The sequence below is a fragment of the Lentinula edodes genome (assembly GCF_021015755.1).
Source record: "Lentinula edodes strain Le(Bin) 0899 ss11 chromosome Unknown C8R40scaffold_3, whole genome shotgun sequence".
Lineage (NCBI taxonomy): Eukaryota > Fungi > Basidiomycota > Agaricomycetes > Agaricales > Omphalotaceae > Lentinula > Lentinula edodes.
In genome coordinates, this window is record NW_025764309.1 from 943,805 (window position 1) to 958,731 (window position 14,927).

General features: G+C 45.7%; 8 protein-coding genes across 8 annotated transcripts; 4 read left to right on the forward strand and 4 right to left on the reverse strand.

Moving 5' to 3' along the window:
- The first annotated feature begins 131 nt into the window (after window positions 1–131).
- On the forward strand, window positions 132–1,897 carry C8R40DRAFT_1083545 (aspartic peptidase domain-containing protein). Its single transcript, XM_046227261.1, has 8 exons — window positions 132–420; window positions 477–532; window positions 590–612; window positions 670–915; window positions 967–1,265; window positions 1,318–1,421; window positions 1,472–1,625; window positions 1,685–1,897. Exons 1-8 carry the CDS (start codon window positions 153–155, stop codon window positions 1,759–1,761), a joined length of 1,227 nt encoding a protein of 408 aa, XP_046090971.1. The 5' UTR covers window positions 132–152; the 3' UTR covers window positions 1,762–1,897.
- Window positions 1,898–1,974: 77 nt separating this feature from the next.
- On the forward strand, window positions 1,975–4,103 carry C8R40DRAFT_1166107 (WD40-repeat-containing domain protein; the record flags this gene model as incomplete). The annotated part of the gene is made up of 9 exons (XM_046230798.1): window positions 1,975–2,129; window positions 2,183–2,248; window positions 2,303–2,431; window positions 2,478–2,868; window positions 2,931–3,116; window positions 3,167–3,539; window positions 3,595–3,705; window positions 3,756–3,832; window positions 3,897–4,103. The coding sequence occupies 9 exons, from the start codon at window positions 1,975–1,977 to the stop codon at window positions 4,101–4,103; spliced, it is 1,695 nt and encodes a 564-aa protein (XP_046090972.1).
- Window positions 4,104–4,984: 881 nt separating this feature from the next.
- C8R40DRAFT_450804 (uncharacterized protein) lies at window positions 4,985–6,448 on the reverse strand. The gene is made up of 7 exons (XM_046235099.1): window positions 6,249–6,448; window positions 5,891–6,186; window positions 5,688–5,828; window positions 5,584–5,626; window positions 5,473–5,526; window positions 5,156–5,412; window positions 4,985–5,090 (listed from the first exon to the last, which is right to left on the reverse strand). Exons 1-7 carry the CDS (start codon window positions 6,317–6,319, stop codon window positions 5,020–5,022), a joined length of 933 nt encoding a protein of 310 aa, XP_046090973.1. The 5' UTR covers window positions 6,320–6,448; the 3' UTR covers window positions 4,985–5,019.
- A 71-nt stretch (window positions 6,449–6,519) lies between these two features.
- On the reverse strand, window positions 6,520–8,665 carry C8R40DRAFT_1083558 (Adenylosuccinate synthetase). Its single transcript, XM_046227262.1, has 8 exons — window positions 8,553–8,665; window positions 8,318–8,500; window positions 8,165–8,260; window positions 8,003–8,108; window positions 7,762–7,948; window positions 7,430–7,708; window positions 7,159–7,381; window positions 6,520–7,102 (listed from the first exon to the last, which is right to left on the reverse strand). Exons 1-8 carry the CDS (start codon window positions 8,557–8,559, stop codon window positions 6,903–6,905), a joined length of 1,281 nt encoding a protein of 426 aa, XP_046090974.1. The 5' UTR covers window positions 8,560–8,665; the 3' UTR covers window positions 6,520–6,902.
- Window positions 8,666–8,724: 59 nt separating this feature from the next.
- On the forward strand, window positions 8,725–9,163 carry C8R40DRAFT_993314 (cytochrome c oxidase assembly protein COX16-domain-containing protein; the record flags this gene model as incomplete). Its single annotated transcript, XM_046236746.1, has 3 exons — window positions 8,725–8,895; window positions 8,947–9,015; window positions 9,068–9,163. Coding segments are annotated over 3 exons (336 nt in total), but the record flags the coding sequence as incomplete, so codon positions are not given.
- Window positions 9,164–9,517: 354 nt separating this feature from the next.
- Window positions 9,518–10,352, reverse strand: C8R40DRAFT_1034428 (translationally controlled tumor-associated; the record flags this gene model as incomplete). Its single annotated transcript, XM_046223429.1, has 7 exons — window positions 9,518–9,564; window positions 9,621–9,636; window positions 9,690–9,743; window positions 9,795–9,917; window positions 9,973–10,103; window positions 10,156–10,232; window positions 10,294–10,352. 7 exons carry the CDS (start codon window positions 10,350–10,352, stop codon window positions 9,518–9,520), a joined length of 507 nt encoding a protein of 168 aa, XP_046090976.1.
- Window positions 10,353–10,516: 164 nt separating this feature from the next.
- Window positions 10,517–12,316, forward strand: C8R40DRAFT_1034470 (Trp-Asp repeat-containing protein; the record flags this gene model as incomplete). The annotated part of the gene is given in 5 exon segments (XM_046223433.1): window positions 10,517–10,876; window positions 10,888–11,490; window positions 11,544–11,861; window positions 11,917–12,097; window positions 12,147–12,316. 5 exon segments carry the CDS (start codon window positions 10,517–10,519, stop codon window positions 12,314–12,316), a joined length of 1,632 nt encoding a protein of 543 aa, XP_046090977.1.
- C8R40DRAFT_451182 (Catenin-beta-like protein) lies at window positions 12,147–14,860 on the reverse strand. The gene is made up of 11 exons (XM_046235100.1): window positions 14,776–14,860; window positions 14,398–14,724; window positions 14,226–14,332; window positions 13,901–14,171; window positions 13,757–13,850; window positions 13,480–13,703; window positions 13,281–13,429; window positions 13,091–13,226; window positions 12,802–13,038; window positions 12,617–12,751; window positions 12,147–12,560 (listed from the first exon to the last, which is right to left on the reverse strand). The coding sequence occupies exons 1-11, from the start codon at window positions 14,797–14,799 to the stop codon at window positions 12,381–12,383; spliced, it is 1,884 nt and encodes a 627-aa protein (XP_046090978.1). The 5' UTR covers window positions 14,800–14,860; the 3' UTR covers window positions 12,147–12,380.
- Window positions 14,861–14,927: the final 67 nt, after the last annotated feature.

Sequence of the window (14,927 nt, forward strand, 5' to 3'; positions counted from 1 at the left end):
GGACGAAGAGTCCCAGGAAAGGCGCGAAGCCTTGAACTGGCACTGGCTCTTAATTACGAGGCTTCGTAGAGAGAGCAGCACGTGATAGCGGTTACAAAATCAATACAAGACTGAAGTACGTCACTACAGTGTCTTGACCTTCAACAACCATCATGGTACTGTTATCTGTTACTGCTGCAACTTTACTGTCCCTTTCCTTCACGTCTGCAGAGATCCACAGAGTCAAGTTGAACAAAGTGCCTCCAAATGTCGGAAATCCTGAACTCGAGGCTCTGCACCTTGCGGAGAAGTATGGTGTTCCTCAGCGTCAAGCACCTCTTGCGGGCTTCGGTGGTGCCAGCCGACCCCCAAGACAGGGTGACGACGATCTTTTCTGGACGCAAGAAATGACCCAAGGTGGTCACAGTCTTCCCCTTAGCAGTGCGTTTCCTTCTTTCTTTCATTCTGGCCCGCTTAGCAAAGTTGATCGTTACTAGACTACATGAATGCGCAGTACTTCGCACCAATCACTCTTGGGTCACCACCTCAAGAGGTAACAATACGTCTGTTTTGGATAATAAAGAACTTACTGACCACTTGTTCCATATAGTTTAAGGTTATCCTTGATACTGGGTTTGTATTTACGTAATTTTACCTCCCGCTCACTCAACAACGTTTGATCACGTTTAGTTCGAGTAATCTGTGGGTTCCAAGCTCGAAATGTACCTCCATCGCCTGCTTCCTACATGCCAAGTATGAGGCAACTCAGTCCTCGACATATAAGGAGAATGGTACCACATTCAGCATTCAATACGGTTCTGGATCCATGGAGGGCTATGTCTCAACAGATACCTTGACCATTGGCGACATCTCCATCCCCCACCAGCTCTTTGCTGAAGCAACCAAGGAACCTGGTCTTGCTTTTGCTTTTGGAAAGTATGTCATTAACAGCAGACCTTCAGTCCCAGCGCTCATTAAACATTTCAGATTCGACGGTATCTTGGGCCTTGCATATGACACGATTGCTGTCAACCATATTCCTCCTCCCTTCTACAACATGGTTGACCAGAACCTTGTTGATGAACCCGTATTTTCTTTCAGACTTGGCTCGTCAGAAAATGACGGTGGCGAAGTGGTGTTTGGTGGCGTGGATGATAACGCATATACTGGCGATATCACCTATGTCCCCCTTCGGCGCAAAGCCTACTGGGAAGTCGAACTCGAAAAGATTAGTTTCGGTGATGAAGATGTGGAACTCGAGAACACTGGTGCTGCCATTGATACTGGTTAGTATCAGTTCTGAATGCGGCGGGTCTCTCAATCTATCTGTTTTTCTAGGAACTTCTTTGATTGCCCTTCCATCTGAAATGGCTGACTTGATGAATGCTCAAATCGGTGCTACCAAGTCCTGGAACGGTCAATACACAGTTGACTGCGACAAGGTGCCTGCCGTGAATTTCACGTTCTGTAACGAAACTGATATTCTTTGGAGGTCCCTTCCCTCCCTGATCTTACCCTCTACTTTGGTGGAGAGCCTTTCCCTATCAAAGGTACAGATTATGTCCTTGAGGTGTCCGGTACTTGCATATCTGCTTTCACTGGCCTTGACATCAAGATGCCCGGCGGAGCCTCTCTCTGGATCGTTGGTAAGTAGTATGCTCTCCCGGATCCAGTCACATTGAGACCACTTATCTATCCGTTGCAGGCGATGTCTTCTTGCGCAAGTACTACACTGTGTATGATCTAGGCAGAGATGCAGTTGGTTTTGCGAAGGCGAAGTAGAAAGGAAGCCTTGTCGGACGTTCTATGATAATGTAGTTCAATATCTTTTAACTACCCACTCGTTCCCTCATGTCTGTATATTAATGACCATTTCGGCAATAAGTAGGTACCGTATCAAAATCTTTTATGCGTACTCTAGCTTGAGCTTTATATCGTATGAAAACCAGATCATGAACCGTCTTTGCTTGACTAACGATTGACTAATCTACCTCAATGAACTGCTACGAAGATCCTAGCTTGATATATCCCTACCTGGATCGATCCTCGTTTCCCTCTTACTCCCTTTCGACTCGGGTTCGGAAAAGGGCTCTCGGAAAATCTTTAGCGCGAACTTGGGATAGAGTCAAAGTTCTCGGTGGTCATGCTGGGTTAGCATCCTCTCCGTTTGATATTGGGATTTGAACACTTAGTATTCGCAAAGATGTATCAACGCCTTACACTGGGCACACGGAGGTGAACTCTTGCTGAGTGCGGGAGATGATACCACGTATGCTGTATCTTGTTACTGTTTAACGCTGAATCCTCATACTCTCCGATTCAGGGTACAGATTTGGAGACTGGATCCGACGAACACTTTCGAAGATTATCCATTCGTATGTCGGACGGTAATTCACACTGGGCACAGAGCCAATATCTTCAATACCGCTATGCTTCCCTATTCTAATCGAATGTGAGCAGCTATCTTTGCTTCCTCCTCATTCAAATCCTTATCCTAGCTGTGACAGTGCGACAGTATCCGGGGACAGACAAGTTCGCGTATTCGATGTCGGCGAAGACTATGAAACTTCTGCTCTTGGACAAGAAATTGGGCAGGAGTATTGTCTGAATACTTTGAGATGTCACGAAGACCGAGTCAAGCGAATAGCTACGGAAGAGAGTCCTGACCGATTCCTTACGGTCTCGGAGGCAAGTGCATATCCTCTGTTCCCCTGCAAAGTATTACTACTCAAGCCTACTATCAAGGATGGTACAGTGCGCCAGCATGATTTACGAACACCCCACGTTTGCCGTGATCACTGTCCAGCTCCGCTATTGCAAGTCCACCATGAACTCTCGACACTCGCTACATCTTCCTACTACTGTGTTGTCGCTGGAGATTCACCATATGTAAGATACTTTCATCGTCTCGGATGACTAGAATACAGTTGACCGTTACTGCTATGCTGCAGGGATATCTTTTCGACCGCCGGTTTACGGGACGTGATATACCAGATGAATGGGGTAGGCGAGATGAAGGCCTGGTGAGTTGTGTTCTACGCTTTGGTCGCACAAACCAGCGTAAGGTCCACAGAACACGCGCATATCCTCGAGAACACATCACTGGATCCAGAATGTCAGCCGAAAATGGCCACGAGGTATGCCTCGTCAGAATTTGTTGGCCACGACGTTGATGATTCCTCCGTAGGTACTACTTTCTTATTCTTCAGACGGTGTATATCTATTCTCGACGCTGCATGACCCAGAAAGCAGTAGTAGTCCATCATCATCAACCATAGTCCCTCCAAATCTCAAACGTCGTAGGATTTCTCGTGAATCCCCATCAACGTCGTCTACGGTATCTTCTTCTCCGCCTTCTGAAGGTGCTGCTGTGAATCTCGATTTGTTGGACCATCTAGAGCGGGAGGATGGGGATCAAGGAGAGGATGAGGATTTAGAGGAAGATGATGTTGTCGATCCATTGAGAGGGGAAGAGTTGAAAGCATTCTACTCTTGGACCGACATTGTAACACCCTACCGACGGTTTTCTGGAGCCCGAAACGTCGATACTGTGAAAGATGGTGCGAAGCTTTGAATATACTATACTCGAACGGTTGAATCTAAAGTACTTTCTAGTCAACTTTCTTGGTCCCCGCGATGAGTTTGTCACATCGGGATCCGATGATGGCAATTTTTTTGTGTGGCACAAGTCCACAGGAAAAATCCATGGCATATATGAAGGAGACGGTACTGACCACATAAGAAACGCAATGCAGACACGCTGATACTGGTCCCAGGTGCCGTCGTGAACGTCATTGAAGGGCATCCGCATTTACCACTAGTGGCAGTAAGCGGTATCGATCATACTGTCAAGGTATTATCTCCTTTCATATCTACAATACATACTACTCATCTCCTGAGATGATTCCTCCCATCAGTTGTTCGCACCAGTCCATCGTGAAAGCGCATTCTCTCGAATGTCTAACGCGGAATCAATCATGGACATGAACCGTGAACAGAGTGATCTCCGGACCCACATCCGCAGGATTCGAAGACACGATTTCGTCAACCTGCTAGCATCATTCAGAACGTCTACCGATGGGGAAAATAATACTGAAGCGACCTCTGATTGTGTCAATCAATGACGAGTCCTTCACTACATAATCTCCCTCTGTCTATAGGGTCTACATGCGTACAGCAGTAAGTATACGTTATGAATTGTATCTCATACTATGTACAAGGTAAAATTCGTGTAGTATCAATGAAATGTACGAGGTCCGAAACTAAATGTACGATGATTTGGCGAATACCCTCGAAGACCGGGCCCTCTGGGATTCGGAAGGGTAATAAGAGGTTATAAGATCAAAACAACTGTCGGGCTGCCACTAGTAAATGGGAAGGTAAAATAGACTGCTCAAATCAACTCTGGATTGGAGCCCTCGAATCACCAAGAGCCAGATGCACTATCGACCATAATCAGACCTTCGGAGCTTCGTGAAGCGGAAGAGGAAGATGGAATCTGGGAGGGGTATGTTATAGTGGAACGACTTCGAGTAGTGGCCAAACTCGGAGAAGAAAATCGGCTGGCGAGAATCCTCTCTGACGGGGCCGCGAAGCTTCGATGCTCGAAGACCGACGATAACTCGTCCTCCTCAGCTTGCCAGGCAACGGGACGGCTGAACCAAGGGTCGAATGTTTTGGTCACAATGACGAGTTTGGGGCGCAGAGATTTAACAGCTGTTTTGGGTGGTGCCAATTCTGTGGCTGCGATAAGTTTCTGTGGAAATTGTGCCATTGCACTATCACGCGGGTCTGTTACCGAAGGCTTCCCTATCCTCGCCTGGTGGATTACAGCTTCGCGTATACTGCGCGCAGTCCTAGAATCAATGGTCATGCTACTGCGTGTTGTTGGGGACCTTGTGACTCGCTGATCAACATCCCAACTTTGCAAGATTGTGGGTTAGTTCAATTAGCGAGCGGAATACGGGAGGTGAAAAACTCACGAGTAGGCCGGAACCGAAAAAAGAGCGTCTTTTTGGGTCGATGCTGGGCTACTAGATGTCAGCGCTGAAGCTGGAGACACGTCGGGTGAATCTTGTATGTTGATGAGCTGCCGGTCATCCGCATCATGGCTAAATGCGACTCGAGAATCTGTCAGTATCCGATACATCATGCTAGCAGATCGTCAGCAACTTACGCAATACTCCAATGGCACCAATGCTATATGAAATAGGATCTCCTAATGTATCAGTAGTAATAGCAGAGGGTACCAAAGTTAGTAAGTCGAGCAGCACAAGGGATAGCGCTCTGATTATTTGAGTATTGAAAAGATAAGCCCATCCCCGCCGTCTGTAAAGCTGCGGTCTGGGGAGCTTGAACAACAAACGAACGACAACAAAAATTTCCAGGCAAAGGTAAATTGAAGTTGACACCACTGCGGATGTTGGAAAAATGCTAGCAAATCGATGTTGGAATTGATCAGGTTAACGACAGTGCGGATAAACGTTCACTCACTGTCTCGTGATCGGAAAACAGAATGAGATGCCAAGTTGTGGTCCAGGTATAGTTCTGTATCATTTGATATATTGATCAACCATAACCGGTAACCAGGAGGTCTACTCTTACTGCGTAACACCTGTGGCCAATGCAGCGTTGATGAACACAAAAGCTACATTGTATGTAAGTAAACTATCACAGTAAGACTTGATACTAGTGTGAAGTCAACCTACCAAGGCCAGTCAATAACCAAATGAGAGAAATAACTAGCTCCCATTGTTTCATGCCCAAGTGCTTGAGAGCAAGAAGAAGCATGCACAAGCCCATTAAGCGCGCTGTGTCCAGCGAGAGAATACTCCAAGTGACCAAGAAGGCTGATGGAGACTATGAGTCCTAGACGCCGATGTGAGCTCAGGAGTAACCTAAGGTAACCTACCACATAGGTTAGAGTTCTGAAATGATAGTAAAGACCCAAAGTTGGTCAGACCACCCGTCACGAAAGAGGCAAACATCATGATGATCAGGATACGTTGTACATTGTCGCCTGCAGGAGGAGAGAAAACTCGATCGATTGAAGGGGGCGAGATATGTATAATGGAGTCGTTTTGAACGGTGGAGGCTACTAGCAAGGCCCGCAATCTTATGATCATTCTTTTCCGATGCAAAGAAGTCAAGAGAGTAGAAATTGATGCATAGAATACCCATCCAAGGAAGAATGCTGACACAGTCTGACTTGGGTGCACATTGCAGTTTGGTATTACTATATCTGGAACTCCGAGGTGCGCATAACTCACAAGTTTACCTGGTGCAAGAATGTAATTGAACCATTGGCATCGGTTTCCAATGCTCTTGATAGAAACATCATCCAAAGTGGTACCAGACCAGTGGAAAAATATCGACAAAAATCGTTCTTAGCTTGAACGAGCCCGACCTGCCCCGAAGGAGGAAGAACCAGAAAGAGGAGTACAAGTTGAGCAATAACGGAGAAAAACAGGTCAAAAATTTCGTTTATATTTCTTTTGACTGTGGTCAGTCGATCACGATCAATCCTAACAGCCAAGATACTCAGATAGATAGATAGATAAATACCCAGTGTTCCTTAGATGGTTTGATACGCATCTGGAACAATTGGTTACAGTTACCGACAGTAGTAACTTGTGAGGCGAAATAGGCATGCTCAGAAACAAATTCAAAAGCGATCAGGCTTGTGTTGTGAGACTAGCCCAGGTACTACATTTCCAACAGATCTATGACACAGTCGCTGGGAAAGCAAAAGTTTGCACTGGGTGAGGTTAGGTTCAGTACCGAGGACCAAGTGTTGATACCTGCTGCTGATACACCGGCGTTCAACAATTCACCTGACGTTATGGGCATAAGTAGAATGATGAAATGATCGTACCGGTTCACGCTGGCGACGAATAGAATACAAGTTAATTTACCAATTCAGTCTATTTCGTGATCATACTTTCCCTCTCCGGACCAACTCCAATCCATCGCACAGGCACCTTGAGGAATCTCTCGATGTACTCCACGTATTCTTTGCAGCTTTGAGGCAAGTCTTCATAACTTGTGATGGATGCGATGGATGACTTCCACCCTGGAAACGTAACGTACTGGACTTGTACTTTGTCGAGAATCTCAAGGTTGGCTTCAAAAAAGAGAAAGGTTTCAAAGTGAGAAGGCGCAGAGGGAATTTGTACTGACCTGGGAAACCAGGTAGCTCTTTCCCTTCAACCACATATTTTATGCCGATACGAATTTCCTCCAAATCATCAAGCACATCGAGTTTCGTAAGGTTGAGTGAGTCGTAACCGTTTATGAGGTTGGAATGTTTCATGACAACTAGATCTAGCCATCCACACCGCCTCCTGCGACCTGTGGTAGTACCATATTCATGCCCGACCTCTTGCAGATGTACACCAGTGTCCTATCAGATAATGAGATAGTTCATCGGCCCTCAGATGATATCACGAACATTAAGCTGCTCTGTAGGAAAGGGCCCACCACCAACGCGAGTTGTGTACGCCTTGATGACTCCGATAGTGTGTCCAATCAATTTTGGAGGTATACCAAGACCTGTACAGACACCCCCAATACCGGTAGATGACGAAGTAACGAAAGGGTAGGTTCCATAATCAATGTCAAGCATAAGGGCGTTTGCGCCTTCAACAAGAATCTTCTTTCCGCTAGAAAGGGCTTGGTGTATATATACCACACTGTCAATTACGAACGGGCGTAACCTTTCGGCTAGAACCTGGAGCACAAGGTTTATGCAAACGTAGGACCCCCCAAATTGATTTTCCATACCTTGTAGCGCTCAATTTCTCCCTCGGTGTCATACTCAAAGGTACCGTAGCGTTTGAAGCGGCCTTCCACGAGCTTGCGGAATCTCTGCGCAAATGTTTCATGATCGAATAGGTGATGAACGCGAAGACCAGATCGAGAAGCTTTCCCAGAATAAGCTGGGCCGATTCCTTTCTTAGTGGTACCGATGCTGATAGATAGTGAGAGCTTAGCGTCTGTCTAAATTGTTCGGATAGTAGCCTACCTGGAGCCGCCGAGCTCGACTTCCTTCAGACCATCAACTATCTGATGAAAGTCAAAGACCAACTGTGCCCTATCGGAGACGAAAAGTCGGTTGGAACAGTCGAGTCCTTCATAGAAGTAAAGTTTAGCCTTTTGATAGGTTCACTGATTGCTCCAGGCACACCTTGAGATTGTAGCGCATCCAATTCCTCGAAAAACGAAGGAAGATGAACAACTACTCCTGATCCAATGAGACCTGTGCATTTGGGATTGACGAGGCCTAGATATTGCAGGATTACCATTAGAAGTTTATACTTCTACTGACGATCTAACGTACCGCTGGGAAGCAGATGAAACGCGAATGTCTTCTTTACATTCTCTGAACCGACAGGCACGACGATAGTATGTCCAGCATTGTTGCCCCCAGCGCACCGAGCACAGACGTCAATGTCAGCGGAAAGAATATCTACAAGCTTCCCCTTGCCCTCGTCACCCCATTGAGCCCCAAGTACAACGGTGGCTTCGAAGACTTCAGTTTCAAAGTAAGTCATTGGTCGGATAAGTAGACACACCACTCATGAGGAAAGCTCTTCAGCTGAAGTCGTAATGCAGTAAGATACTATATGATTATCGATAAGGAGAATGTTGGTTGTTTTTTTTTGGAGTATGATCAATTCAGTTTGATATATACCACGTGCACGATTTCATCACCTTCTGCGACGACCTGCGACGACCAAATTGAACATGGCTCGATTTGACGCAAAACCGCTGAATCCCTCCAAACTGAATAGGGCTGTTCAGAGAAATCCTGCAATTTTTGGAATTCCTTTCATCCTTCTTATGGTTGCTGCTTCGTACGGAATGTCCACCTTTACTCAGACTCGTTATGATCTACATGACCACAAAGTTAAACAGGTGTGTTATCAATGCTATGCATCTGGTCGGTTAACTCATGGTTACTCTCAGTTGTCCAAAGCGCAGGAGCTTGGGCTGAATAAGCAAAGAAAGAAGTTTGATATACGAGAAGAATATTTCGTGAGTGGTCGAATCCCTCGTAGACTCATGAGGCGATCCAATCAAGTTGTAGAAACTCAGCTCACAAGCAGACGACGATTGGGAGCCAAGAAGAATACAAAGGCCGAAAGGTCTACCAGAATGGGGCGTCCCTCCAACCGAGCCTCCACCGAAGCCTTGAAACCACAAAAGATTCTAGCTCTCACTCTCGCCCTCACTATTCCTGTATCATAGAATATACTAACAATCAATCCATTTGGGGCATGAATTTCCAAGATATGTTCCATTTCAGGATCAGAGACATGCATTTCGATTTTCACCTTTCCGTATAATTCTCCCAGTTGTCCGTAGGTCAAACGGAGCTTCCTATACAGAAATTCGACAGCCTAAGCAGGCACAGGGACATACGAGTTTGACCTGTTTGAACGTGAGGAATCTTCTGACATTATTTGGATGAACACCCGATGAACACAGACACCCATCTCATAAAGATACACATTGGCCGAACAATAGTAGATATATATCAAAGTTTCACTTCCTTCAGTCCGTCTTTCCAGAATGTGAAGTAGGCTGTGAAAGGGGAACTCAATAATCAGTATACAGAATGGATGAATCAAAAGACTTACGGGTGACGCCATCCTCCTATACGACATTGTCAGTAAGGCATTGACTGGAGAACATGGACTCGGACATACCCTGTAATTAAGCAGTGCCACCATACCGTCAGGGTCCATGCCCTCACCGGTGTACTGTTGTTGTCATTCAGCCTTGTTGGAGCGGATAGATATGATACTTCTCACAAATTCATAATCTTTGAAATTTGCGACAACTTTTTTTGCAAAAGCGGCCGCGTCTTTCTCAAAAGGCTCCACACGGTCAGGATTGACTGCCTGTAGATGGTTTTTGATTTTCTTCATGTAACCCTATGAATCAAGAATGGATGCCTTGAAGATCCGGGCCAATAGCACCAGAACATACCTTGAGGTAAGTGAGATAGGATTTCTTGTCAAACGACGTGGATTGAAGACGGAAAGAGTAAACAACGTTGTTGACTTGTGTTGCTCCATCTTCAAGGGCCTCATCTGCATCCTCAGATGATGGGTTGGCACCTGATTCCATACTAGTCAGTATTAAAATCATATCAAGTTTGCGCAAACACACCGATATCTACATCAGCCCCAGCTTTGACAGTGATCAAGGAGCAGTCAACTTCATAAACGATATCGCCGACAGTTTTTCTAAAGAGATAGAGGAAGATCGTTTCACATTGCAAATGAACAGGGTACTGGGCAGGCTTACAGTGGGAAAGCATCGGAGAACATCTCGTCTCCAGAGACAACATCGCTGTACAGTAGCATAGCAAGATCGTATTTTATTCACGACGAAGGATCAGGTTATCGGAGGATGTACAAGTACAGAGAATAGTAGTTGTAGAAAAAAGGATGCGCGATCGATAATATTACGTGATGCGAGTCACATGGCTTTGCTAAATTCTTCGGTAATGCCGCATCTTACCGTAGAAATGGACTACCAACCGGTCATTGTGAAAGCACATCCTCGACCCTCTAGTTCCAAATCTAGTCCTGAAGCAAGGTACTGGCGTCAATTCAAGCATCCTGTTTTTGTTAAAGAATATGCTCCGGTAACTTCTGTGCATTTTTCTCCAACCAAACCACATCGATATGCCGTGACAGCAGCCACCCGAGTTCAACTCTACGCTCCCCGGACACAAAAGGTCACGAAAACCATCTCAAGGTTCAAGGATATTGCTCGGAGCGGCTGCATACGCGCAGATGGCAAATTACTCGTAGCTGGAGACGACACAGGCTTGATTCAGGCATTTTTTTTCGCTCGACTAAAAGAAACCAACGGCTCAAAGATTGTATATGTTAGGTTTTTGACATAAATTCACGAGCAATCCTTCGAACATTCGACTCGCACAAGCAAGCAGTTCATGTGACAAAATTCTCTTCATTAGCACCTACACAGGTTCTTTCCTGCTCCGACGACACCACAGTCAGAATATGGGACGTCCCTTCCCAGTCCTGTACAACCACATTTACCGCTCATACAGACTATGTCCGGTCTGGCCAGTCTTCTACATCGAGTCCCCATCTCCATTTGACCGGCTCATACGATGCCACTGTGCGTCTGTTTGATTCAAGGTCTGGTCAATGTGAGATGGTAATGAATCCAGCAGGAGGCAGCACCGGTGGCAATGTCCCTGTAGAACAAGTTCTGATGTTCCCGTCAGGTACTGTCGCCGTATCCTCGGCAGGATCTATACTTCGTGTCTGGGATTTGGTCGCTGGTGGACGCTGTGTCAGAGCTTTATCCAACCACCAGAAGACTGTCACAGCAATAGCTTTCGACAGCACCGCCAGCCGTTTACTTACTGGTGGACTTGATCAAATGGTCAAGGTGTACGACGTGAGCACGTACAAGGTTGTACATACAATGAGATACCCTGCTCCCGTGTTATGTCTAGCAGTATCAGTGTGTGCTTTGACATACCTTTATCTACCTGCCACTCATTTTGGTTGTTTTAGCCTGATGAAACGCATATCGCAGCAGGAATGACTGACGGTACTCTTTCTGTGCGTAGGCGTAATCCAAAAGCTTCCGAGACTCAGTTCAACGCTTCACTCGCTGCCGCTGTTCTACGTTCTGGTACATTTGAAACCTTCTTTGGTGGGACTCTACCGACAATTGGAATGGGCACGGTTAAGGGAAAGGGAAAGGCTAAACCTCTTGGCGATGTAAACGAATTTCGGATAGAGAGTCGGAGGGCCAAACGATTGAAAGGCTATGACAAACTTCTCAAGGGATTTAAATATTCTGCCGCATTGGACTCGGTTCTTCGCAAAGTATGTCCTGCACACTCAATTTTTGTCTTTCATTTCATTCTGAAACTTCAAGTAGCAAGTGCCTCCAACCACGACATTTGCATTGATACAAGAGTTGATTCACCGTGATGGCCTCCGAATCGCACTTGCTGGCCGGGATGATGTTCTATTAGAGCCTGTCCTGCGAGTGCTGGTCAAGCATGCCACAGATCCACGCTTCGGGGAGATGGTCTGTGATATCGCTGGGCTTGTGATACGTAAGTTCACAGATATACAATCTTGCTACTGTATCTAATCTTGCGATAGAGATGTATACTCCGATCTTAGGTCAATCCCCACTGATTGACTCACTCTTTCTACGACTACGCAAAAAGGTACAGACAGAGCTTCGGTTCCAGAAGGAAATCCGAAGAACGAAAGGTGCCTTGGACATGATCTTTTCGGCCGTAGCATCAACAAATCTCCCATTGCGATAACAGCCGTTTTTCAAAAGTAGTACATACAGTAGATAATGTCGACCAATCCTATTGATCCGTGACTCTATGTAGGCTCCAGTGCAAGAATGAGTCCTTGTAGTATGGCTTTTTGTGAAGTGGATCCCGCATCATAAGTGCTGTTCGAATCTTCGCCAACGTTATCGTGGTATATCCGTAGAGTTTGGACCACGTCTTTCAATGACTGATTTTTCCTACTGAGCATCTGTGATAAATGTAAACGGATCTAAGAGAAGCAAGGATTAGCAAGGACTATCGTACAACATGAGAAAATAAACAAACGCCATCATCTTCCATTGCGATCCAAGCAAGGATATAGTCCACGGTCTGAAGAGTATAAAGACCTCCATCTAGTCTCAGGATATACCAGGCGTCTTCATCTTCCGGTGAGATTTCCTCGCCATCTGCAAGCACATCCTGGAAGAAAGCGGTCGGCACAGATTTCGAAAGTGAAGAGTTCGCTATACCTTTTTCTGACGCGTGATTTCAGCGTCGGCTACTCTCAATCGAGATAGAGAATTGTCCCGGATGTCTAAGAGTTTATCAACCTTGTCGTAGTTGTTTTCGACAAACTTGGTCAAAAGACGAATTCGTTCGGGCGAGTCCGAAGGCAGGTTCGAAAACAATGAAGATATAATCCCTAATATATGGGACGTATCCTCTGATGCAAGTGGAAGGGCAGCGGATTTATGTTTTTTTGTACCCTAGGCACAGAAATGTCAATGTAGTGAATGTGTTCTACAGGGAGGAACTCACTTTGCCCATGAAAGCAGAAAACAATGTTTTTAGACCTAAGGCATCTATAAATGCCTGACAATTCAATGTACCTGCTGGGCCTGACATGGCATAGTCCAACGTTTTGATAGATTTTGAACGAGATTCCATTTTCTCTCTATCATCACATCAGCGTTAGGTTAGAAGACTCTCCTTTAACAATAGAACCGACTTGATGAGCAGAACCATTAGATCAGGGCCTTCGGCTTCCACAAAAAGCATCTTATTATCAGGTTCATTGAGTGCAGAGCACAGACTATCGAAGACGTTTTCCATGAATTCCAACTCTTCTGCATCGACGGGATCTCGCCGGCGGTATTGCTGCACACAATATCAAGATAGTGCTATCACTCGAAGTCAAGTATACTTACTGAAGCAACCTTTAGCAGTGTCTCGATGCCATCCTTTTTTCCAAGTTCTAAGCGATTGGCCTGGTTGTCCTGTAAGAGGATGGAAAGTAGCTCAGCTGCATAACCCCGATTCTCATCGTGTTTCTTCGATTGGATTCGTTGAAGCAACCACACAAGAATGTTTGTCTTCAACACCAAGTCTGTAGCAAGAGAAGGATTGAAACCAACGAGGTTTTCGAAAAATCCTTCATTCTATGAGTTTTGCGAAACAAGAATGTACTGATCCAATGAATCTCACCTAGTATATGGAATACACCTTGTCGATCTGATTCCTCGTCTTCATTCAGGCGCTTCAAATTACCGATCAGAAGATCCATTATCGAATTTTCCAACTGGAAAACAATTGTCGAGAGAATAATTGCGTTAACTTTGTTGAACTCACAAGTGATTCAATAAGGAGCTTCAGACTGGCGGCATGCCCTTCGCTGTCTTCCTCATTGCCGTCTGCTTCTTCCCCAACATCTTCATCTGTAAGTTCATGAAAAACTTCTACCACATCGATCACAATATCCATATTCTCGTGACTAAGCAAGCCAACGAGGAGAACGATAGTTTCCGACCGTACAAGCTCGGAGTACGCGAGCGCAGGAGCTTGAGCCAATGGAAGGAGGGATTTTATGGCATTATCGAGGTCCGCCTCTGATTCAATAAATCTGTAGCCGTGGTGAGTTTTTGATCTTTGTAAGTGAATTGGGATATAATCTCACTTCGTGGGGTCATCTGGATATTTGGATCGTTGATCTTGATTCTTGCTGACCGCGCGTTCAAATTTGAGGAGGGTTCTCCGTATGCCAGTTATTGTTAGTTCATCGGACTAGAAGAACTTAGCGTTTAGCGGTTACATGTTAGATCGCAAACATGGAAGTATTGAACACTCACTTCTGCCAACACCTCGTCACCTGCACGTTCAAATATATTCAGTATATCCTTCTGTTCGCTAGTCAATCCGCCGCCGTAAAATCTCCCGTCTTCGTCCTCCTCAATAAAATAATCGGCATCTCCGCCGGGTGCAAAGCTTGGATCTTCGTCCTCATCCATCGCGTCCTCCACAGTAGCACGCGTCTTGCTTTTCCCTCCTGGTGAATTCGGAAGGGTTTCGATGCCCTTCTCAGAAGCTTCGCTTTCTATTCGCATCTTCTTCAGCATTTCTGGAGTTGGATTAGCTGGCATTTTTCGTTTATTTCCACTCGTCGGAAACTTGGGAACCTGAGTAATTCTAAGACAGGCAGCATAGTCGAAGAGCAAAAGCAAGCATGCCTTGAAAAGACTGTCTATATCCATGTCGGTATTGATAATGTTGCGGACTTATTTGAAAGAAGATGATGAGTGGTCCGGGGCAGCGGTTAACGCGCGCAAAAGTACACGTGGTTTAATTATCGAAACCGCGCGCGCTCGCCCCTAGGCCTGTC